The sequence below is a fragment of the Pseudorasbora parva genome, chromosome 3 (genome assembly GCF_024679245.1).
Source record: "Pseudorasbora parva isolate DD20220531a chromosome 3, ASM2467924v1, whole genome shotgun sequence".
Lineage (NCBI taxonomy): Eukaryota > Metazoa > Chordata > Actinopteri > Cypriniformes > Gobionidae > Pseudorasbora > Pseudorasbora parva.
Window position 1 is genome coordinate 36,851,665 of NC_090174.1, and position 26,066 is coordinate 36,877,730.

At 38.3% G+C, this 26,066-nt stretch overlaps 1 protein-coding gene across 2 annotated transcripts; it reads left to right on the forward strand.

The window, feature by feature from the left end:
- Window positions 1-11,947: 11,947 nt before the first annotated feature.
- Window positions 11,948-22,776, forward strand: glipr2 (GLI pathogenesis-related 2). 2 transcript variants are annotated; one of them, XM_067438669.1, is made up of 13 exons: window positions 11,948-12,131; window positions 15,208-15,234; window positions 16,795-17,007; window positions 17,324-17,401; window positions 17,487-17,669; window positions 17,881-18,009; window positions 18,445-18,654; window positions 18,860-18,937; window positions 20,751-20,933; window positions 21,132-21,254; window positions 21,920-22,138; window positions 22,233-22,310; window positions 22,479-22,776. In XM_067438669.1, exons 2-13 carry the CDS (start codon window positions 15,228-15,230, stop codon window positions 22,637-22,639), a joined length of 1,662 nt encoding a protein of 553 aa, XP_067294770.1. In that variant the 5' UTR covers window positions 11,948-12,131; window positions 15,208-15,227; the 3' UTR covers window positions 22,640-22,776. The 2 variants fall into 2 exon arrangements, with proteins under 2 accessions (XP_067294770.1, XP_067294771.1); XM_067438670.1 differs by having other exon boundaries at window positions 16,798-17,007.
- Window positions 22,777-26,066: the final 3,290 nt, after the last annotated feature.

Genomic DNA, 26,066 nt, shown 5'->3' on the forward strand with positions numbered 1-26,066 from the left:
TAAATATGGTTGTGAAAAAAATCAATGTTTTCTTTTAATATATCAATCTTCTATTGCGATGTCCTGTACGTCTAAATATGTTTAGATCTTCACAGTGACACTTCCCAAATTTCTGTGTAAACAATGAGAGACGTACACGCACGGGTGATCCACTTCCGGATTTTTCACGTCAGTGCAACAGCACAAGAACCTACAAGGACATTTTTTTGTAGACTGTCATTCATAAGCTCTTAAAGGGATAGTTCACCCAAAAATAAAATTAAGCCCACGATATACTCATGCCAAAGTCATCGTATATAACGTTATTTTAATTAGTACATAATTTTATTTTAAGTAATTGTTAAAGCTGCAGTAGGGAGTTTTTAGAAAACATTGACATGAAAATTTAAACAAGCACAACTCACAGGTCACAGACCCTTGCTCTCTGCTGCGCTACAGCCATCCCTCCACAGCTCTTCTCCCATCACAACGGAGCCTGCCGTGAACACGCAGGCTAGTAAGCAAGCAGGGCCACCTTCAGCAGCAGCGTGTTAAATAGCCTAACTGACTGATGGTAATGAAGACATCACCATAAAGGCTGTTTAATTTTGGTGCAACATAAGACTTTGCACACAGACCTTTAAAATGGTTAGACATTTATGTGACATCAATGAAAACGGACATAGGCTATATTTCACAGTATGCAATTTAAAAGCAATAAAGTTGTTTTCGTTTGAATTTGAGACATGCGAGACATTTAGGCAGTGCTAAAAAAGGAAACCTGCAGCTAATTGACACTACGGAAAGTCAAGGGTTTTTCTTAAATTAAAGGGTTCAGTTACATCTGAACCTTCTGGCTAGTTTTTGGAGATCTCTGGTCCATGCCACACAGGAGTTTGGATAAGATAGGCTATAGGTGGAAATCAGAGCCCAATTATTCTGCAGACTACCTAGTTGCTTCCTCAATTATTTTCAGTTTCTGTCGTGTAGCTGTGCTTGGACCTCTGAAGCCTCTCATCTTGGATAACAAGTGATGCAGAGCTACACAGAAGACCAATTTCATCTCGATCAACAATGAGTGTACTCATTTTCCTTTGCTAACAACCTATAAAGTAAGATTAACTTGGAGTGAACAAAACCTGAAATTTACAGCATAACATTTTTAGTTTGTATAAATAATGAGTAAGTTTGGTACCTGAATTTAAATAACACTGTATAGTAAATTGATAACAAATGAGCAAAGAACCATAAATGATGTTCAGGATCTCAAGAAGAAGAGTAAGGTATCATTATAATTTGCATTCGTAGTGTACTACAATGCATTCTCCTTACTCACAATATCTATTTTAAAACCTTTATTCTCATCTTTAATCCCCTTAATGTTAAACATAAAAAGAAAAGAATACCCATGTCTAAAAGATAACTAAAATGCCTGGCTTACAATCTTCCCTCTGATTCATCTCAAAGGTGTTCTATCAGGTTGAGGCCAGGACTCTGTGCAGGCCAGTCCAGTTCCTCCACACACTTGGATGAAGCTCTCTACACACTGTTTCTTGAGATAATCTGAAGGCCACACAAAGTTTGGAAGTCTGCAGAAAGTCTGCGAATTCTGCACACTCTGCACCTCAGCATGTGCTGACCCCACTTTGTGATTTTACATGGCCTACCACTTGGTGGCTGAGTTGCTGTTGTTGCTATAATACCACTAACAGTTGACCGTGAAATATTTAGTAGTGAGGAAATTTCCTGAATATTGCACAGCTGGCAACCTATCAAAGTACCACGTTTGAATTCACTGAGCTCCTGAGAGTGACCCATTCTTTCACAGATCTCTTTTCTATGGCATACACATAGAACATTATCAACTTATATTATTCAAATCAGTTAAACTATTGTTTTAGGCTGCATTAACTCTGACAGACCCAGGGACACTTCCCATGACGCCTGATGCACTCGTTACATTATAAGACGAATGGCATCTACGCTAATGTTATTCTCTCTATTATCCCGAGGTTTACTGTAGTCAGCTGTATCCGGGCCGTATCCAGATCAGATGGTGGACCTGCGCTAGACGTGACCAACATGTCCCTGAAGTGTCTGCAGAGACCATATCAACTAGACTCTCCTCTGCGACGGCCTCATCGACACGACATCCAGTGGCACTGATCCTCAACTAACCACTCCCTTGCTGATGACTCCGATTTTCAACCAGATAGAATTAGACAAATACTTTGAATGTTCCGATCTAATATGATTTCAGACTTGTAATGTTGCCTGAATCATAATCATTGTTTGTTCATTGGCCAGAGGAGAACTGGCACACCTACTGAGCCTGGTTTCTCCCAAGATTTGGTTCATTGCCACCATGCCTTTGGCTTTTGGCTTGCTTAGTTGGGGACACTAAATATTTAAATATTTTACTGATCTGCTCGCATTGATACTGTAAGAAAACTGAACTGAGCCGGATGACATCACTGTTTTGTCCAGAGCAGCAGTACAATATATACAGTCTTGTTCAAAATAATAGCAGTACAATGTGACTAACCAGAATAATCAAGGTTTTTAGTATATTTTTTATTGCTACGTGGCAAACAAGTTACCAGTAGGTTCAGTAGATTCTCAGAAAACAAATGAGACCCAGCATTCATGATATGCACGCTCTTAAGGCTGTGCAATTGGGCAATTAGTTGAAAGGGGTGTGTTCAAAAAAATAGCAGTGTCTACCTTTGACTGTACAAACTCAAAACTATTTTGTACAAACATTTTTTTTTTCTGGGATTTAGCAATCCTGTGAATCACTAAACTAATATTTAGTTGTATGACCACAGTTTTTTAAAACTGCTTGACATCTGTGTGGCATGGAGTCAACCAACTTGTGGCACCTCTCAGCTGTTATTCCACTCCATGATTCTTTAACAACATTCCACAATTCATTCACATTTCTTGGTTTTGCTTCAGAAACAGCATTTTTGATATCACCCCACAAGTTCTCAATTGGATTAAGGTCTGGAGATTGGGCTGGCCACTCCATAAACATAATTTTGTTGGTTTGGAACCAAGACTTTGCCCGTTTACTAGTGTGTTTTGGGTCATTGTCTTGTTGAAACAACCGTTTCAAGGGCATGTCCTCTTCAGCATAGGGCAACATGACCTCTTCAAGTATTTTAACATATGCAAACTGATCCATGATCCCTGGTATGCGATAAATAGGCCCAACACCATAGTAGGAGAAACATGCCCATATCATGATGCTTGCACCTCCATGCTTCACTGTCTTCACTGTGTACTGTGGCTTGAATTCAGAGTTTGGGGGTCGTCTCACAAACTGCCTGTGGCCCTTGGACCCAAAAAGAACAATTTTACTCTCATCAGTCCACAAAATGTTCCTCCATTTCTCTTTAGGCCAGTTGATGTGTTCTTTGGCAAATTGTAACCTCTTCTGCACATGCCTTTTTTTTAACAGAGGGACTTTGCGGGGGATTCTTGAAAATAGATTAGCTTCACACAGACGTCTTCTAACTGTCACAGTACTTACAGGTAACTCCAGACTGTCTTTGATCATCCTTGAGGTGATCATTGGCTGAGCCTTTGCCATTCTGGTTATTCTTCTATCCATTTTGATGGTTGTCTTCCGTTTTCTTCCACGTCTCTCTGGTTTTGCTCTCCATTTTAAGGCATTGGAGATCATTTTAGCTGAACAGCCTATCATTTTTTGCACCTCTTTATAGGTTTTCCCCTCTCTAATCAACTTTTTAATCAAAGTACGCTGTTCTTCTGAACAATGTCTTGAACGACCCATTTTCCTCAGCTTTCAAATGCATGTTCAACAAGTGTTGGCTTCATCCTTAAATAGGGGCCACCTGATTCACACCTGTTTCTTCACAGAATTGATGAACCCAGTGATTGAATGCCACACTGCTATTTTTTTGAAACACACCCCTTTCAACTAAATGCCCAATTGCACAGCCTTAAGAGCGTGCATATCATGACTGCTGGGTCTCATTTGTTTTCTGAGAATCTACTGAACCTACTGGTAACTTGTTTGCCACGTAGCAATAAAAAAATATATGAAAAACCTTGATTATTCTGGTTAGTCACATTGTACTGCTATTATTTTGAACAATACTGTACATAAAACCCTCCTCTAGGAATATTAAATAAGGGGTGGTGACGCAATTTTTTATTGCTGTGGAGTAGTTGTGGTATAGTTAGTAGGCTGTGTTGTCGGTCCCGTCGCTGTCCGTCTCGATGCCTAAGCGTATTTACTTTCTGATGCCTGCGGCAACGAAAAACCGCATACCATATGCTCGCCATTCCACGAGATTGTACACTCATACTATTTACGCATTTTTGTGAGATCGAGCTCGAATTTACAGTGCATCACAGATTGTTGCATATGGAATGAATCACGTTTTCTTTTACATCACGTAGATGGCCATGGTACGTGTGCTTCGCTTACCTGGGGAACACATGGCACCAGGATACACTATGAATAGAAGACAAGCCAGCAGAGGCAGTGTGATGCTTTGGGCGATGTTTTGCTGGGAAACCTTGGATCCTGCCATCCATGTGGATGTTACTTTGATACGTACCACTAAGCATTGTTGCAGACCATGTACAGCCTATCATGGAAACGGTATTCCCTGGTGGCTGTGGCCTCTTTCAGCAGGATAATGTGCCCTGTAACAAAGCAAAAATGGTTCACCACTCTCTGAAAAAAAGGTACAGTGGAGGTACAATTTTGTTCCTTGGGGAACAACATGTATAATTGTAGTTGTACCTTTAAAAAGTACACAGATGGTCCTTAAGGTACAATTATACCATTGTTTTTCTTCTACTTGAGGGTTCTCCAACACGTCGCTCGCAACCTAAACGTATTTCGTGGCCTGATTTTCATCCAATCTGAGTCAGGCAATATAGACAGATTGCCCCACCTCTCCAGTGCAAATTAAGTATTTATTTGACATTTTGACATTTATTTGACAACCGCCAATAGAAAAAAAAAAACTATCAACATCCATGATTCAATCAAGCACATCATCCCACTTATAGGGCAACAAGCCAGTATTAGCTTGAGAACACTGCATCAAAATGAGTTAAGAGCAATCAAGCAAAGAAAAGGAAAAAAAAACATACATTTTCATGAAGAATGGGAAAGTGATTTTTTCCCTTTACAAATGTAGGCCAAAGATGTGTGTCTAATTTGCAGCAATAACATAGCTGTCATTAACAAGTGTAACATTGAGCATCAATTTCATGGGAGCTAAGCACAAGAATTTCCTGCAGGTAGCAGGCTGTAGACTGAAAAGGTAAAACAGCAGAAAGCAACAGCAATCTGTATAAACCAAACCAATAAATAGAGGAAATGCTATTACGGAGGTGTAATTAAAGTGGCACACATATCAACAAAACACAAGAAACCATTCGCTGATGGCTCCATGGTAAAGGAAGTGATGACAGCAGCAGTGGCCAAACCTTTATTCAAGGATCATAAAAGCAATGAGGAAATTATGTCTGCTATCGCTGATGTCCAGCTCTGTGTCAACACCGTGGCAAGGAGAGTTTCCTTGTTGGCTTCAGATGCGATGGGACAATTAGAATGGGAAATGGAACGATGTACATGGTTTTCACTTCAGTGCGATAAATCGGTGGACTTGAGTGATACAGCTCAGTTGGCCGTTTTCATTCAGATGGTGTTTGATGATTTTTCATCCAAAGAGGAGTTTTTGACATTGCTTCCTCTGAAAACTATGACATGGGGAGTGGACATCTACAATGTTTTCAAGACATACTGTAAAAAAAACATGTGCCCCTTGAAAAGCTGGTATCTATAACAACAGAGGGAGCACCAGCATGATAGGGCGCCACTCTGAAATTTATTGCGCATTGCAAGAACGACCCAGATTTTCCTGCATTTATGAACTATCACTGCATCATTCATCAGCAGGCAATCCACAGTAAGGTTATACACTTTGATCACGTCATGACACCGGTTGTTAAGATTATCAACTCAATTTGCGCAAAGGCCAAACAACACAGATGCTTCAAATTTCTTGAACTTTCTGCACAGATGATCTCTTACTTTACACAGATGTCAGATGGTTGAGTAGGGGTAAGTTTTTGATGTACTTAAGTACTGTGACCTCCTGTCCAGACTTAGGCAGGGATTTGAGGGAAGGTTCAGAGATTTTGAAAAAGTTGAACCATGTGTGGCATTCATTGCCAAAACTTTTGTGGAGATATACATTGATAACATTTCAAAGCAGATAGCTGAACTCTTCAATGTCAATGCTTTAGAGATGGAAGTTATTAATCTCCAAAATATTAGTGTTGAAATCTCAGCAATATAAACCACATTTCTGGAGTCTGGTAGACCCAGGAGTCTACAAGAACCCAACGGCACTCAAAGTATCTGCTTTATTTAGATCTACATACCTATGTGAACTTGTGAAGCAGCATTTTCTGATATTAATGTGATCAAATGTAAATTCAGAACAAGACTGACAGACGAAACATTTGAATGATTGCATTAGTGAACCTAGTGCATACACTCCAGCATATATCTCTTGTGCAAACAATGCAGTGCCAGTCAGCTCATTAAATGTAAGAACATGTGAATGCACATCATATGTGTCCCTTCATGAATTTATTTACTTTGAAATTGACTTTTATTAATTCATACAAATGAACCATATAGTTATGTGTAGACAACAACTTAAAGAATGAAATAAGTATACAAAAAGGTAGTATTTTTGTTCAGTTGAGAGTTAAGATGCACTATGTAACTCTTATTTGGGCTTTTTCCCCTCTGATATAAAAAGGTTAGCCTAGAAATCTAGACACACCCTAGCGGCAGCAAATTTAATCTGCCCGCGAGTGTCATCTAGAGTGTCATCTAGCAACTCTCAATACCCTTCTGAGCTGTAATCCCCTAACTCTTGCGGGGCCAATCACATCGTGTATAGAGTCGGTGGGCGGGGCCATATTGACGACGGCCGAGTTGCGTTTGCATGCTTCTAGTAAACACAGAAACTGGCGAACGGCGGTCTTTCGAATCAGCTCTGATCGCAACTCTGGAAGACTTGGAGTTAAGCTTTTCTCTGAGAAAAGGACAAAGAACGGCACTGAAGTCATTCTTAAAAAGGGAAGATGTGTTAGGAGTTTTGCCGACCGGATACGGCAAATGTTTAATCTATCAACAAGCTCTGTTTCACCTTCGTTACTCTGGTTGGTGTAGCGCTATCCTATCGTGAGCAGAGGGAGTTTGAAAGACAACCGTTTATCCCGCCCCTCGGATTGAGCCCTGTGGCCTCCAAATTCCCCAGATCTCATTCCAATTGAGCATCTGTAGGATGTGCTGAACACATCTTTGACTTTGAACAAAACTAGTCCAAACTAGTCCATGGAGCCCCCACCTTGCAACTTACAGGACTTAAAGGATCTGTTGCTAACACCTTGGTGCTAAATACCACAGCACAGCTCCATATGTCTAGTGGAGCCCATGCCTCAACTGGTCAGGGCTGTTTTTTACAGCAAAAGGGGAACCAACACAATATTAGTTCATGTTATGCCTGATATGTGTTGTCTGTACAGTATAAAAAACATTACACCTTTATAGAGTGCCCACAAAGATAGCAAACCAGGTGTGTGTGTGTGTGTGTGTGTGTGTGTGTGTGTGTGTGTGTGTGTGTGTGTGTGTGTGTGTGTGTGTGTGTGTGTGTGTGTGTGTGTGTGTGTGTGTGTGTGTGTGGTTCAGGCATATCTTACATTACGGGGACAAAAAATCCCCACAAAGATGGAAATTTCCAAAATCCTTGTGGGGGACATTGGACATTAAAAAACTATTTTATATATCATTCTAAATTATGTTTTTGGAAAATGTAAAAATTGTATTAAAACATTAAAACTATATATTGGTCAGCTATATAAGAAGATACATAGCAGGTTAGAGGTTAGATGGTCAGAGGTCTCTTCTGTTGAGATCTTTCATACAGCAATATGTATGTGCTGCCCACTAGTGGTCACATTGCCATATATACAGCAGCATGTTGTAAATATTTTAACATCTTATTGTATTATTTTTTTACACAAGTTTTGTGATACACCATTATACTTAATCTGAGAACATGTTTAATCAAAAGTTCAGTAAATTCTATAAATTAGGGATTACAGTGCAAAGCAAAGATTCATTTTGACAAAGAAAATTCTTCAGCCTATTCACCTCCTGTGTGTACATTTCCACTGGTGTAAAGACAAAAACAAAACAATATGTTCATACTACAATCTTTTTACATCCACTGAACCTCTTACTCCTCACTTCAATAGAAACACATAGTGATGCATACCATTAATAGACAACTGCAAAAGTCTGTAAACATGTTTAAATATTAGTTTTGTAGTAATTTATAAGTATGTCTTCAAGAGACTTTCTTTGATTTTAGTCTTTATTCTTTATTTTTAAGGAGAAAATGTTTGCTTTTCTTTAATGAGCTTTTTAACTCACAACAAGTCAATAGCAGGTCAGCCCAGTTTCTTACTGTGCAAAAGGTGCATGCAAAACTCTTCAAAAAAGCTTGGAACGACCTAGCTGTGAGATATAAATAAATAAAGGTTATAAATAAGCACCTTTAAACAAATGTTTTGGTGAAGCGCCTAATGTGCAAAAGACTTTAGCAGATTATGTTATGAGCACATTCACCACCCATCACAGCTCAAAGTGTCTTTTCTCCAAACAACTTGTGCTATAAGGCTGCTGGGATCAGTGGGATGCTGGAGCCTATCCCAGTCCCAAATACAAGGGAGTGAACATTTCAACGCAAGGCCACTTCATCAAAGGGCAGTTTTATGATTTTTTAGTGTTTGCTAAAAAAATACCTTGATCTGATATACAGTCAAACCTAAATTTATTCAGACACCTTCAACATTTTCTCAGAATCCCAGTTTATTCGCTATAGTTTAGATTAGAACATGGTAATAATTACTACACTGAAAAAAAAAAATTGCCATGGAAATTTTTAATCAAAATCTAAAAAGTAACTTCCGGTCTGGAATGGTGTTCCTTCTCAGATGATGGAAGTCTGATGGCCCTAGAATGAAAAATTGAATTAACCTTGCGATGGCGAAATAATAAGAGTTCAGTACATGGACATCACACTGTGAGTCTCAAACATCATTGCCTCCTACTTCATATGTAAATCTCGTGAATCCAAAACTCCACGAAAAAAAGTGCTTCTCAACATAAACCCAACAGTGATGCAAGCACTGGGGATCATTTATATGTACGCCCCCAACATTTCCATCTGTCCAAATATGTTCATTGTCAGGCGGAAATGGAGCAAATCATCCGGTAAACAAGCTGCTCGTGCTCGCATGGACACACTTCATGTTCCAGGCTGTTCAGGAGACCTGAGGACTTTTCTACCCTTCCCACAGATAAAAAATGTCATGTTTGATGTTTATAATCTGATACCAAAACAATTTAATTCAAGATCATTCGTTTGTTTGGCCCATTTCAAGCAAGCTTTGCTCCTGCAGTGTTTTAAACTGAATTAAGTGGCCACTATATTCCTGCAAGCAGTGAGGAGCAATTTATCCACTTATTGATTGTTTAAACAATTTCTGATTAAATTGAAAGTTTCTTAAGCCCCTTTCACACTGCACGTCGGACCCGCAATATTCCCGGAACATTGCCGGGTCGCCTTCTGTGTGAAAGCAACCACGTCCCGGGATTGATTACCGAATTCGACCCGGGTCGGGGACCTAGTAATATTGCGGTATTCGACCCGGGACGAGCGCTGTGTGAACAAAAGCCAGAACTAATGCCGCAACGTGTACGTAGTTATCGTGCGACTCCTAGAGCTTGTTTTTTCAATAATACAACCCTGCAGTGCCAGAAGAGCTAGTCGGTGTTTTAAACACAGAGAGTGTTCGTATATACAAAAGAAACTAAAATTAAACGATGAAAAACGTGTGCAAACTTGACACAAGTTGAGACCACGGAGCTCCTTACTATCCGCGCTGAAGCTGAGATCGCTCGCCATTATACGTCACATCAGGATGTCAAGTGTCAACTCGATCCGGGACCGTTAAGCGTTGTGTGTGAAAACGCACATATTACGGCATTTCGCTGGCAGTGTGAATGGGCCAAATCTAGCGGTCCGGGAACAAACGCCGGGTCGCATTATCCGTGTATTTGCCGGAATCGCAGTGTGAAAGGGGCTATATAGAGGCAGCATATGTCTAGATAACGCAAGATGCTAGTACAGTAATAGTACAAAATACAACCGTAGATACTTTGCTTACAGATCGTTCATTCAATCCTTCTAGAAAACGTCACCTTTTCCACCATTTAAACAAGTTAAAACAAGGCTATTCATTTTGTAAAAATATAAGTTATATATTTATATTTTTGAGAACTGAAGTATGGTGTTTCCTATGATGTTTTTGCCTATTTGTATTTCAGATTAGGCTACATCACAGTCACTGCGTAACCTTAGCCTACACTGTGACTAACGTTATATAAACATGCAATATCGTTGACGAAAAAAGACAAGTCTAAAATGTAGACTGAATGACACTTTAAGCAGAACATCTCAAATGGAGATTGATAAAATGCAGCTTACTTGTTTATTGGTGTTTTCAGATCATCCGTGCGGGAGAGAGATCAGTGAGCTGTGAGCGGCTGAAATAAGCCAATCAGAGCAGAACTCAACATTAATATTCATGAATCTTCCAAATAAGGCAAAAACAGACCATTACATCCTAAGGACAATTTATAGGGTTGTAAATGGACCTGTAAAACTGTATCTGGACAATTTTTGCCCTTAAATAAGCCACATACCCTCTATTTAGATATCAGAGAACAATTTAACATATTGTTTCAAATCATTCTATGGCACCTTTAAATGACAATATCCTGGCCGGTCTAATTTTGTCAGTGATATAAGTATTTGAAATGAACATGATATCTTAATATCATAGTGACATGTCAGGGCCATTTTATGATTAATTGAAATACATTTCTTACAGTTCCTTTAACCACTTCCCTCCAACCGTTAGTTTGCTATGAGTGAGATATGGAGAGCAGGAGCTTCTGCAAAAAAATTAAACCCAGCCAATTCGATTCAATATTCTGTTTCACTTGAAAATACGTCACAGCACTGAAATAAAATCAGTTGCAACAGGTCAAAGTGTCTAAATAATTTTGTCCCAAATTTATAAAAAATAGTCCACTGTACGAGTATAATATGTGTATAATGTCACTATTTACTTTATTTTCCTATTCTCAAATTAACTATAGTGTTCTACACCTTCTAGTAACAAATTATATCTGGTGTCTGACTTATTTTTGGTTCGACTATAACTACTCATTGTGGGTGACAAAAAGAAACAAAACTTTAGTGGAAGTGCCGCAAATAGAGAGGAAGTGCTCTTGCAACATGAAAGTGCAAGGACAACACTGAAAGAGAGAAGATAGCATGCAGGAGTGAACATGAACTGAAGATATGAAATTTCACAAGATTGGACAAGTCAGAGATATGTTCTGCTGTTTTTAATGGCATTAAAATTAGTTTGTAATGAGGAGTGTGAGTGTGTGTGTGCTTGTTTAACCTACATTGTGTAGACCAAATGTCCCCACAAAGATATTAATCCTCAAATGTGTGACATTAAGTGTACATTTGGTCAGGCACTTAAAAACCGCACTGAAATAATGCATCAATAAAAAGGTAAAAATGCAGATCTTTTACTGTGAGAGTTATGTTTAGGTGTAGGGTTAAAGTTAGGGAATAAAAAAAATCATTAGCTCGGTATAAAATTATAACGCCTAAGGAGAGTCTACATAACGATATAAAAATGCGTGTGTGTGTGTGTGTGCGCGTCTGTGTGTGTGTGTGTGCATGTCTGTGTGTGTGTGTGTGTGTGTGTGTGTGTGTGTGTGTGTGTGTGTGTGTGTGTGTTTCAGAGGCAATCAAACCTGAAAACATGGGTCTGTGTAGTGCTCTTTCCTGGTCTAGGGGCGTTGCATTATTTGACAGATATATAGTACGTCGGTTTCACAGCTAGTCAGCAAGATACAGCGAAGGAGAGACAGAGAGGAAGTAGACAGCGTTTAAAGAAAAACAAATTCCTGCCTTGGGGAGACGTCAGGACAGGTATGTTTGCATTTTTTAAGACTATTTTTGAGATTACAAGATTACCATTGAGAGTGTTAATGAGATTACCATTAGACAGTAAAAACAATCGGTGTAGTGGCCTAATGCATTTTCAAATAAATCACACACACACACACACACACACACACACACACACACACACACACACACACACACACACACACACAATACACTAATGCATGAATCAAATGAATCAGTGCAATGCCTGATGTGTTAATCATTTTGGCCTTAGACACCAATTGTATTTGTAGCAGCAATGCAGTTTCCTTTCAAAGGTAGGCATCTCGACATTGCGTCACTAGCTGACGCTTTGGGGAAAATTCTTTCCTTTCCAATGTTGAAGCCTGATTAAATCGCACAATTGCAACTAAAATAGTCAATGGTGATTGCCCACTCGAGCGAAAGGCTGGTCAACTATTTAGCTCAGCATTGACCGCTGTTGCCTCTCAATCTTTCTTCACTCGGCTATGTTGTCTTTGAGAAGCCACCGATCGCTCGCCGTTGAGATACGCTCTTCAGGGGATGGTGCCTGGACTGCCATTCATCTGCAGCGTTCCAGTGAGCCTCCCCAATCACTGCCTCTCAACCTGTGCTGTGGACACGCAGATACAGTTCTAGATGAGTTTCTCTACCCTCAACGAAGGCCTACATGGGCTCAATTCCCACATTCTCCTCACCCCTTCACACGATATAAGCAACCCAGCAGCGGTCAGTCGTGTACAGAGCACAGAAAAGTTCCAGGCGCTCACCCATCGTCTCCTGCCTTTGAGCAGCGGCCTGCGGCCACTCACTCACATGTCATAGGCATCATTCACACAATATAAGCAGCATTACGTGCATCATCAATTTGATCACTTCGCTCCCTCAAACTGCTCGCACTGGAACATGTCCTCTGGCCAACTTGCCAGAGGACTGGTTATCTTATACATACTTACTGTTCTAATGCCATGGCCTTAGCCCTGTGTTGGGTGGTGTTGAAGGCACTAACGCCATCCTGGCCGATTGCCAGCTGACTGGCTGAGTGTCTCCACTAGGGTCCGGTGGCAGACATAGAGGGAGCTTGACACTCTCCTGCCTACTTATTCTCATCTGCTACGGCATGTGTTTATGCTAAATCCTTTTTCAATTTTTATTTCAGATTTGGGGATTCTTACACGGCAATTATTTTATACGTTCCCCAAAGTGTTAGCTACTGACCCAATGTCGAGAGACCTACCTTTAAAGGAAATGTCTCCGGTTACTTAACGTAAGCATGGTTCCAAGAGTAGGGAATTGCGTAAGTTGCTATGTAAAACCTTCTCACGGTCTTTTCATGTATGCTCTCGGTCATAGAAAGATTCAGAGGCAATTAGAACTTTGTGCTGAGCTATATAGTGGGTGGACCTGTGGTAACAGGTCTGAGGAACTTAATTCGTCTCAAATGAAAGCATATTTACACTGAATCGTTTCCTATTACATATATAGTGCGCTATGTCCCTTTCACCATGTAGAAATTAGTAAATGCGTGTTAACAACTGACCGATTTCAGCCGTAGCTTCAGCAGTGTAGGGGCCGGCCTTTAGATTCTAGACAGCATTTTGATTGGACAAAAGATTTGACGAGAAGGTGAAGTCTGCGATGATGACATCAAAATTTGAAATTCGTTTTAACGGAAGTGAGAGACTGTAAATTTTGAATGCTTATATCTCCTAAATGCAAATTTTGTCATAGTTTTGGTACATACCAGCTTATTCATAACTTTAAGGCTAACACAGTCATACTACAGTCATCTACTTCATATGTACATTTTATGAATCAAAAACACCACGGAAAAATAAGTGCTTCTCAACATAACGCCATGAAGCACGCAAGCTCTTTCAGTCGGTCTGTGTTTTGTCAGGACGGTCAGGACTCACGAGCCACTTCGCTGAACAACTGAACTGCTGAAATAAGCCAATCAGTGCAGAACTCAACATTAATATTCATGACTCTTCCGAATAAGGCAAAAACAGAGCATTACATCCTGGGACAATTTATAGGGTTGTAAATGGACCTGTAAAACTGTATCTGGACAATTTTTTCCCTTAAATAAGCCACATACCCTCTATGTAGATATCAGAGAACAATTTAACATATTGTTTCAACTCATTCTAGGGCACCATTAAGTTCCGTTCCACTTAATTTTAATGCCGTCTGACTAGTTACAAGTCACAAACCATATCCTATTCTGCAGTGTAGCTGTCCTGCAATAAGTTTAATGTCCAAATGTGTCACAAGAATAACCAGTCTTGCGACAGAAAATGTTTTGCTCTTTCACTGACTGACTGATGACAGTTTCCTGTCACATACACAAGCGCCCACCTACTCACGAAAAACCTGTTTATGGAAATGAAACCTTTTCATGTGAAAACCCTAAATATAGTATAGTTCAATTCCGGCGAATGGGGGGTGGACTGGTTAACATTCCTGTCTCCTAGGGTCACAGAGAGCATACAACGACTTGGATCTTTTGACAACAAACACAAACTGTTAGGTTATTTAAATTATTTGAACATAAACAGAAGTGTACAATGAAATTGGTTAAAAATATAAATTGTGTCTGCGAGTATACATGACAATGCATCTGAGTATTATGCATGAGTATATCAGTTAGCATTTAGCTGAGGTCTGAGTACTTTAGTTGTACAGCATGTCATCATCATCCCTCGCTGACACAGTTGTCAATGCAAGCAGTTCTTATTCCAAGTGGACAAGAGTTTCAAGAAAACATCTCAATTAAAAAAAAAAAATTACAGAAAACTAACATCTTTGGATGTTTGTGTCATAGTGAGAATGTGATGTTTCTAGGTTGTTGGTGGGGGTACATATTTTATTTAATGAAACTATCTGGAGTCTTAATACAGTAACAGTACAGTAACTTAATACAGTATCCTTCTATTTACTTCATGTAATTATATTAATTTAGAAAAAGCATTTCTATCTCTGATGCACAGATGCAATGGGAGTGGTTCAAATATTTTCCCTGTGGCAATTATCACTCTGGTGTAACTGCTGGGTTAATGTGTTTGTTTTGCAGGCTCTCACATAGCTTTATGGATGGCAGGTAAGTCTAGACAACTTTTTTCAATCTCAAATGTATTATCCAATTATAACTCGCTTGCTCGCTCTCTCTTTTTTTTTTTTTTTTTGGTGCACAAGCTTAGAAATGAATGAATAAGTTTGGTAATTATTTATTTAACATTTTAGTACCATTTATCCAGTTTTACCTTGAGTAGGAGAGTGGGGAAGGTTGTAAAATGAAGCAGTTGGCTTATGGCTTGTTTCTCCAATCAGGAGTGAGCTAGAGATGACATTCATATTACAAATGCCCAGTTAGCAGCTAGCCACATGTGACCATTCCTTCTGCAAAAAATATATATATATATATTTTAAAAGTCAAAAAAGTATTTTTTAATGATCATTTTTTTTTGTCATACTATATAAACTGTTTGTGCGAAGATCTGTAAAGTCATATCATTTTTAATCAGTGTTTTCTTAGCTTATAAGTTCTAAAAGGCATAGCGAGCATGTGTCAAAGCTATTTGATCAAGCAAGTTTCATAATGGCTGTCCGTTTAGGGACAGTCGCAGACATGCTGTTGCAAGTGTCCCTTGTCACAACATTGATATATAAGATAATAAAAGTATACTTTTATAAACAGTTTTCTTATAACTGAAGTAAAAATCATACAGGACATCGATTTGTTCAGTGTTTTCTGTATGCCAAAACCAGGAAAGAGGAAATGCACAACAGATAGGTGTGTCTCTGTTCTGATGTTAGCAAAGTAAATTATGGTAATTACACAGTAAAAGGGGTCCTATGACCTATGTTATCATGTTGCAGCAGTTTAGGTGAGTAGCTGACAGATGTGGATATATTGTATTATAATTTTGGCTTTCCAACACAGTGTCTGAGAAAAGACACTTTTTTTCAATTTTACTTAAAAGTAAATTATGGTAATCACACAGTAAAGTATAAAAGCAGGAAAAAGTTCTAAGGCAAAACCCTTTGCCATTTGCCACATTACCTTGCAAGATTATAAGAATATATCCCAGCATTCACTTGCACACATAGTTCCGTAATCTTCAAAGAAATATTACATTTCAGTAAAAATGATTTTGTATTGTAATAATTTACCAAAACCTTGTTGTTACTTGATTTTTATTTATTTATTTACTCATCTTTGTCTTTACACAGCCAATTTAACTTAGTGAAGACCCTATCTGTGCACAAGTAAAATAAATACATCTAAAAATTATTTTATTACAGTTTAATGAATGTTGCAACTGTCCCTGTGGACTGTTGTAGTCGTCCCCTATTATGGGGTCCTATGACCTATGTTATCATATTGCAGCAGTTTAGGTGAGTAGCTGACAGATGTGGATATATTGTATTATAATTTTGCAACACAGTGTCTGAGAAACCCAAAGAAATTTAAAAAATGCCTTCCTCCTCGCTCTCCCCCCTGTTAGTTTTAACATTTAATTTGTCCAAACTCTTCTGACGATAATGGTGTAGGCTTCATTAAGAGTCTAAGAGTAATTGAAATACACTTTTATACAATATATCACTTATTTTGATACAACTTTATTTCAGCACATCATTAAACTGTGCTCTTATCTAGCAGACAGTAGCTTTGAAGCCGAGTTCCTCCAGGCTCACAATGCGTACCGGAGACATCATGGAGCCCAACCCCTCACCGTAAACAAAAACCTGTGCCGCTCCGCTCAGGCATGGGCGGAGCATCTGCTGTCAATCAACACTCTCAAACACAGCAACAAGGACTACGGAGAAAATCTTTATTATGCTTGGAGTTCAGCTACCAAAAAACTCACAGGTCAGCTTTCTACTCTCAAAATCGATCAAATTCATTTAGGGCAATAAACCGTCACATAAATGTATCATATCCAGTCAGACCGCTCTAAGTCAACGTGGAGTGCATTAGAATTAGATGCCATTGCAGGCATTGTGAAGTTGTCAAAACTTTCTAACTTCATTACAAGATACTAAACTGGAGATATATAAAGCATTTGTATATTTATTTTTTTGTAAATAAATGCAATTAGTATTGCTTGCACACTGTGAACAGGACAAATGTTTAGACATAAGGCATGAAGAAACAATAACATACCTTTTCTCTCTGCTTTGAATAGGACGTGAGGCAGTGGATAGCTGGTATAGTGAAATTAAGGACTACAACTTCAGCAGGCCTGGGTTCTCCTCCAAAACAGGTGAATCCATCGTCCAACACTTTTGAGTGGCTAAGTTGGCACTGTGTGTGTCTTTTACAATACTGACTCCTAGTGGTTTCCCCAGGTCATTTCACACAGGTGGTGTGGAAGGACACTAAAGAGGTGGGGGTTGGACTGGCTTCAAATGGAAACACAACTTTTGTAGTGGGTCAGTACCTCCCAGCAGGAAACATCACAAATGTGGGTTATTTTGAAAAAAATGTCCTACCGACAGGCTCCAAAGTAGACTCAAAGCCCACTGGTACAAGTGAGTACTCTTTCTAGTTTATGGTTATTTCAAAGTATCCAAATCATGATATTTATGAAGACATTTGTTCATTTTTATTTTAATATATTCTTAATATAACATTTTACAAATAATAATAATTATTTGTATTATTCAATAGTTAATTAAATATTCAAGATAGGTGATGTTCATTACAGTATAGTAAAGATTTGATATATCTGGCAACATTCAGCTGTCACAGTGGGACCAATGGATGGTGATTCAGGAACCTCTTCAAACAGAGCACCCTCAGTTCCTCGCAGTACTGAAATATCACCATCAGGAGGCAGAAGGGATATTCATGTGTCAACTGGCTTAAATGGTAAGTTTAGTTTGATATTGTAAGGTACCTCAAAATCAACACAACTTGTTTCATCTAAATCTAATATAATGGTGAATAAATAAATGACCATTAAATGTATTTTAAATTGTGCAGCTTTTCTTTTCAGCATTTTTATAATGGTGTGGCCTCTCCTTTGCACAAATGCAAACATACAGAATAATGTTGTCATGGATAGTGGTTAAAATGCACCTTTTGGCATATTTATATATCTAGCCGTAATGCAAATGAAATGTAATAGTACATTCTTTGTACTGTTGTTTTATGGTTTCTGAAACAGAGCATGCACCGCATTACTTTTAAAGAAAGAAAAAAAGAACCCACAACTGAGGATGTTAGAATGAAAAAATGTCTTCATCCTTTTAGTCAGCATGGGATGGTGCTGCACATCAAATAACTCTTTGTGTTTGTTTGCAGACAGCAGCTTTGAAGCTGAGTTCCTACAGGCTCACAATGCATACCGCAAAAATCACGGAGCCCCGCCCCTCACTATAAACAAAAACCTGTGCCGCTCCTCACAGGACTGGGCCAAACACCTGCTGTCAATCAGGACCCTCAAACATAGCAATGGAGATCATGGAGAAAATATATATTACGCTTGGAGCTCAGCTAACAAAAAACTCACAGGTCAGAGTTTAGTAGCTACTTTGTTTATAACATTTACCTAATGTTTTGCTTGCTCACTTTTCCGTCAGGCGTCTTAGATGTAAAGTCTTTACATCAAATTGGAACTTAGGTCATTTATTTTGAAGAGAACATATCATTACCCGTTGTGTGTCTGTCATGATCTTGTTTGCACGTTTTCAGAATTGCATGTTTGTATTTTATACAGGACGTGAGGCAGTGGAAAGCTGGTATAGTGAGATTAAGGACTACAACTTCAGCAGGCCTGGGTTCACCTCCAAAACAGGTGAATCCATCTGCAAACACTTTTTGAGTGGTTAGACGTTTGCTCTAGTCTCTGTTCTGACATCTGGTGGTTTCTCTTGGGGGGTATTCCAGAAAGCAAGGTGAACTGATCGTTACATATACCTTGAACTCTCGGTTAATTAACCCAAACCTTGCTTACCCGAGGTATGCTGGTTCCAAAAACGGGTTCGGGATTAAGTTCAGACAACCCCAGAGTATTGCTGTGTTGCAAATTTCCCTAAGCACTTCCCCTCGGGGGAATCTCCGCCGCCATTTTGAAGTGCTTTCTACTTCGTGAAGTGGACAAGGGAAGTTTATATGGACAGACCCTTGCTCCCTCGATTTTGACCAAGGGAGCGAGTCTACTTCATATGTACACTTCAGGCAGCTTCATATACCACAATGCAACATGACTGTGACGTCACCGCATGTCACGTTTAATTTAATCCACCACAAACAACTCTATGATATTATTATTTTTAAAAACATTTAAAACAATCCAAACACACCTATATTGATATCCAATGCATTAATCAATTTCGTAAAGGAAAAAAAAATCGAATAAAAAAACACTTCATAGTGATCAAGGGCTTAGGGCGTTCCAGTTCAGTCCATTGCAAAGTTTCCACCAGTAGTGGGCACTCATGCAATGTAAGCAATGACACACATCCGAGTGAACGAGACAGAGGGATGTTACCGAGTGTGAAGGGCATAATAAAAACAAACTGGAATGCAGCATATGTAAACCATGAACAAAAAATACATTCTCAACAGAGCGACGAATCAATGATTTCCCCATGGAAACCAAGGGGGTAATCTAGCACTCGGAATGCGTTCCACCCATAGGGGCAGCCATTGCTAACCAAGCCATCGCCTGCTGTTAGCATCCCATTGACTCCCATTCATTTTTGTGTCACTTTGACAGTGAATAACTTTTTGTCCATTGTTTATTTATAAAGAAACACGACTGCATGAAAGGCTCCATTACTTTGTATCTTACAATATCGCCCCGTAGAAGCTGTTTTTGTAAAAAATAGGCTAACGATTGCGTCATAACCAACATGACTCTGTCGCAAAGATAGAGAAATGACCATATAGACAGGAGGAGACGCTTGCAGGCAATCTTTTACTGTCTATCAGACAGTCGGGGGGACGTGGAGACATAAAATCAAGGGGGAAGAATTGGGAGAAGCCAATAGTGAGCGAAAAGCAACGGGACAAAACATTTAAACGACGTGATTCAGATTTCACTGTTCACAACTACTAGAAGACTTACAACGGTCAGACAGGTTGCTCACGTCACCTCTACGCTGTCAAGCTCAGTCTGAGCCTGCGCAGTTCGCTCAGCCATCAGGAAGTGAGTGCTTCTAATTGACTTCACTTTTCGACGTTGAAGCCGCTGTGTCCATTTCTTTTACTATCTATGATGGAAACAGATGTTAAGAAAGAGATTGCCATTCTACTTCCTTTTTCTTTTTTTTTCATGGCGATTTACGTAACCTACTTAGTGCACGTCGCCACCTATAATTTTTTTCAAATAAGAATTATATTATTCATTAATATAATGAATAAAGTTTAATTAATATAACTAAATGTGTTATATATATAAAAACGGTGGAGTGTTCCTTTAAGCAAACTAACCCTGGATCATGAGCTGCTCCGGAGCAGGTTATGTTTAGAGTTAGTTACTATGGCTACTTACATACCCTGAAAGTTACCTCTGTTTTTGGAACCGAAAGGTGAGGTTATCCGCTTGCTTGCTCTTAAACATACCCGGGTATGTCTCACAACCTGCTTTCTGGAATACCCCCCAGGTCACTTCACACAGGTGGTGTGGAAGGACACGAAGGAGTTGGGAGTTGGACTGGCCACTGACGGGAACACAACTTTTGTAGTGGGTCAGTACCTCCCAGCAGGAAACATCAGCAATGCTGGATATTTTGAAAGAAATGTCCTACCAGCAGGTTCCAAAGTAGAATTCAAATCCACCCCGTCTGGTGAGTCTGATATGCCTAGGGATATAATACTGAATACGTTTTGTATGATTATTGTATAAAGTAGATGTATACTGAAAGTGTGACCATGAACAATTTGTATTGTGTTAATATAAATAAAGTCAATTTAAATATTTTATATATAATTATTATTATTGTATAATATTCAAAGAAAGTTTTAAACATTTATTTTGTGTTCAGCTGACAAAGTTGGACAAGCATTTGGTGCTCTCAGCATCAAGTCCAACCAATTGCCTTCATCATCTCACAGTCCTGGACCGGCACCATTTAAGAGTCCGTCTCCACAGAGCAGCGGCTCAGAAGGTAAGCAGTGAGAACATAATTGCCTCAAGAAACTATATGGAGCCCCATTGTCTGCCACATAAGAAAATAAAGCATGGTTTGATAAATCACAGTTATTATGACATATAGGGTAAGATTTACTAAACTGGGCAAATAAGCATGAGAGCAAAATTCCAAAAAAGCAATGATGGGAGTGGAAAGTTTTGTGTGATGACATGCAAATTAAAGAACACAAACAGCTGGATTATTTCAATAATGACCAACACAATCTACCAAAAGCAGTGCAAATTAGCGTCTGGTTTAAGACATGCTTTTTGGAGGCGTTAAATAATCTTAAGTGGTATTGCATCTATTTGACATTAGCTGAATAAATGCTTCCTTTCATGCCAACATGTCCTTACTCAAAAACCATTATTAGTGTTAATAATGAGTATAGTTACCAGTAATTGGTCATTAGTTTGAGAAGATCAGCCCCTACAACGACTGCTTTGTGGAAAACTTGCAATTAAAACTTAAAAAGAGACACAGTCAGGTCCATTGTTTTTATTTTGAAGCACTATTTGATGTATAAGCTTATGCACAAACAAATTTTTTTTTTTTTAAAGTGACGTTGAAAAGACCAAAACCTTAGTTTCAACTCAAAAGTATCATAAGGGTTAACAGCTCTTTCTTTTCCTGTGATGAAGGTGAGAGCTTGTCCCAATTTCGTCAGTCTCTGCTTGAAGCTCAAAATGACTACCGACGCCAACATGGGGCACGGCCTCTCTCGCTGTGCCCCATCCTCAGTAAAGAGGCTCAGGATTGGGCAGCACATCTGATTAGCATTAACACGCTGAAGAACAGTGGCAAAGGTCATGGAGAGACTATGTCTTACAAATGGACATCCACCATGGTGCCTCCAACAGGTAAATCGGTTATTCTCCCAAATGGGTCTATATAAGAGCTAATAGCACACCAAAATTATAAAGTTAATATAAAAACTCTTTTTTTTAACTCTAGGAAAAGAGGTTGCTGAATCATGGTACAAGGAAAATGTGAAGTACAATTTTGCAACCCCTGGCTTTCAGAGTGGAACTGGTAGGCTATTCATTTTGCACTTATATATTAAAGATATTCAATGGTTAAAGTGGTCAAATAAAATAACACGTTTATTCAATTTGAATATGTTAATGGTAAATTATGGATCAAATACAATATAATTAAATAATTAAAAATGTACACCTGAAAACTTCTATATGTGCACAGGTAACTTCACCCAGATGATCTGGAGGTCTACAGACCAGGTTGGGGTCGGCCTGGCATCAGATGGAAAGGGCAAGTTCATCACTGTGGCTTTTTATAAACCTTCTGGAAACATCACCAACCCTGGCTACTTCCAGGATAATGTCAAACCTGCTGGGAAGTGATCTGCTGAATTTAAAAAAAAGTTATCATTTTATTTTTTGATTTTATCAGAATGTGGGAATGTATCTATATTATTATTCAGATGTAAACAAAGCTAATCAAGAGAATATATTGCATGTACAAAAACATCAGTTCACAATTGTCAACTGCACCTTTGGCACTTTGCTTGTTTTAATCTCTTGCTTGAGATGGTATCCACTCCTTCACTGTAGTAAGAGACGGTGTGTATGTGCTCTTGAATGGTCCTGGAATTTTTAAATGGGAAGTTACTTATAATGTATAGAAAAATGGTGTGATAAATCCTAATAAAAAATGAACGTGTATTTTTTACTAAATAAGGCATCATTAAATTAATGCAAATGTTCGGTCCATGTATACTTTTTTCTTAAATGCAGTGTATGGTGTGAATGATAATCATGACAAAAATATAATACATTTAATATTACATATTGTTATATATTTCATCGGATATATAAAGCTACTGAAATGGTAACTTTACTTTCCCCAAACACATTCACATAAATTGCATTTTCATACCCAAATCACTGAAATTTTGCATCTGATGTGAACACGTTTCTTGCACAGGCCCAGAGAGATTAGGCGGAAATGCAAAACTGAAATGCCAAGGTGTCGTTTCACATTGTGTTGCTGGAGACACAAGATGCCCTCCTTCATGAATTAGATGAAGGTCAAACAATTATCTGATAAACTGAAATGTATATACGTTAACTATTCTTAATGGTTGAGGTGATGTTGGCTAAAACAAAAATAATAAAACTACATTATTAATAATATAATTATGTAAAAACAATATGCAAGACTGGACTCCATGCTCTTGTTAATAAAATCGGCTTGATTGTGTTTTTGGGTCTATTCTAAATGGCTAGAACAAGGATATAATTTACATTTCTATAAGTTTATTTTCCTTCTCGATGTCTTTCAGAGACATATGACAACACAAACTGGTTTTCTTTTGTATACATGTTGAATAGTCCACATACAGACAAATTATCTTTGTTTCGTGTTTCCTTGACCATGAATATACATACAGTTGCCCCTGTATCACTGAATGAGGCATCATTGTGGGCTGAGTTTCTATAGCAGTACTGCTGCCGTTTCTATAGAGCTGTTTTTGTTGTGCTGGAAGCGGTTAGCTTTCCTCCTAGGGATCACCAGCAATAGTAAAGAAATAAAAACAAGCTAATTGGCATTGCCAAAATAACCTGTATACCTGTGTCTGGTACACAAGATTAAAACTTCTAGTGTCTAGTCACAACTTAAACCAAACTAAAGAACTTCCTGATGCCCTACTTTGCCTATTCAAAGTTATTTTTGTCTATTCATTTAAAAAACCTGTGTGTGTGTGTGTGTGTGTGTGTGTGTGTGTGTGTGTGTGTGTGTGTGTGTGTGTGTGTGTGTGTGTGTGTGTGTGTGTGTACAAGCGCGCAAGGCAGCTGCTGCCAGTGTTGTTACACTTTGAATGTTAATAATGCAGTGCATAGTTTTGCCTTACACCAACGCACAGAAAACCTCTCAAGTTCAGACTTTCCCAATCCCTGAGGGAATACACATCAGTGCCCTAGTTTTGGTCTAGTCTTTGTACATACTGAGCAGAGGGCACACATTATTTAATATCAAATAATAACTAATATCTTGGAAACCTATACTATTCAATTTTGGGGGCCAGTGAGAATTTTGAATGTTCACCAATGTTCACCCAGTATATCACTACATTTTAAAATAACTCTTTTCTATTTTTGTATATTTAGACCTGTGATAGCAAAGCTGAATTTTCAGCAGCCATTTTCCAAAAAGTCAGTGTCATGTGATCCCTTCAGATGTCATAATGATACTTTGGTGCTCAAGAAACATTTCTTCTTATTATTATTAGCTGAAACCATATTGGTGAATGCTTATATTTTTGTGAAGCTGTTTTTCATGATAAACAGAGTTCAAAAGAACAGCATTTATTTGAAATAGAAATCTCTGTATTGATCAATTTAATGAATCCTTGCTGAATGAAAGTATTAATTTATTTGTTTTAAATAAACATTTGAACAGCATTATGTTTAGTAGTTGATAGTGTTGCTCAGACAGTCATAGTTTTATCAACTAAAGCAGTATTTAACCTAATCAGTGTTTTATGGGCTTAAGTAAAAATGGTCTAACATGATTTGGGCCTTTTTTGTGGTTTGACAAAATGCTGATGAATAGACTTGATTAAGATCATGCTGTGGAAATTCATTCTGCCTTCGTCATTAATCCTGTTCCGTTTTGTGCTTGCTCAGCCTACGTGTGCTTCTGTCATAGCATGCATGAACCGAATCCCCTCTATAAGGATGTATTAGCTATCCTACCTCAGATGCTCATAAATAATTAATTGATGCTGCATCCACTTGTGCTGAGACATTCAGGGATGGCAGCACAATATTGACCTACACAAAGCAAGAAACAATTTACTGTCTACTTATGGTTTTGAGTAGGCTATTTATTCTTTTTAGCATTTATGTGTGTTTTTCTCTGTGTTTATTGACAATTATGTGTCGATTTAAACAAAGATGAAACAGGGTCAATGATCCATTTTAAAGCAGCAGCTAGCCTAACTATTTTCTCATGCTCTCATTCAGTTGTTTTTTTCATCAACATAGATCATTATCTGAATGGGTCAACTAATTGAGGTGCAGGAATTGTAATCTTATACAGAAAATACAAAGACTCAGTCTACTGTAGGAAGTAGGCTTTACATTTTTTGTCATCCCTATTTGAAAAGATAGATATCTTAAACAACAATGAGCAGGTTGTGGACAGTGCTTACACTATAGCAAAATAGGCCATTTGTTATTACTATTTTAATAATTTGTATATTTTTATTTGATGTGCTTACATTCTACTGACAATCCATAAAATCAAACTGTGAATATGAAAACCCATTGACAATCTGAAAGGGAAAATTGACCTTTTTGGCCTCGACTTAACAATAACTAAATGTAAAACTATTTTTTTTTCAGGGTAGCCTAATGATAAGCATAACAATTCCATAATAAAAGAGACTATTTTCTACATAAGTAACGTTAAGCACAAAAATAATGTGCATGTAATAATAATAAACGTTTATGTTGTTGTTGTAAAATTATAATTAATTTGAAAACTTCAAACGCATTCAGTGTAATGTACGTACCAAATGAACAAGTCCAAACAGGCAAGGCTCTGTTTGGTGTAGGTAGGTGTGCTTGGTAACACGATTCTCAATGAAGAAGAAAAAAACTATTCTATTCAATGATAAAAGCAGGTATGCGTCTCCGGTTACCAATACAAAACGGTTTCTGTGTGATCCGCGTTGTAACCATTGGCAACAGATTACAACATCTCTAATCCAATCAAAAGTAGAAACGCCATGAAAGTTCTTGTTCCTCGACCAATCAAAAGCGT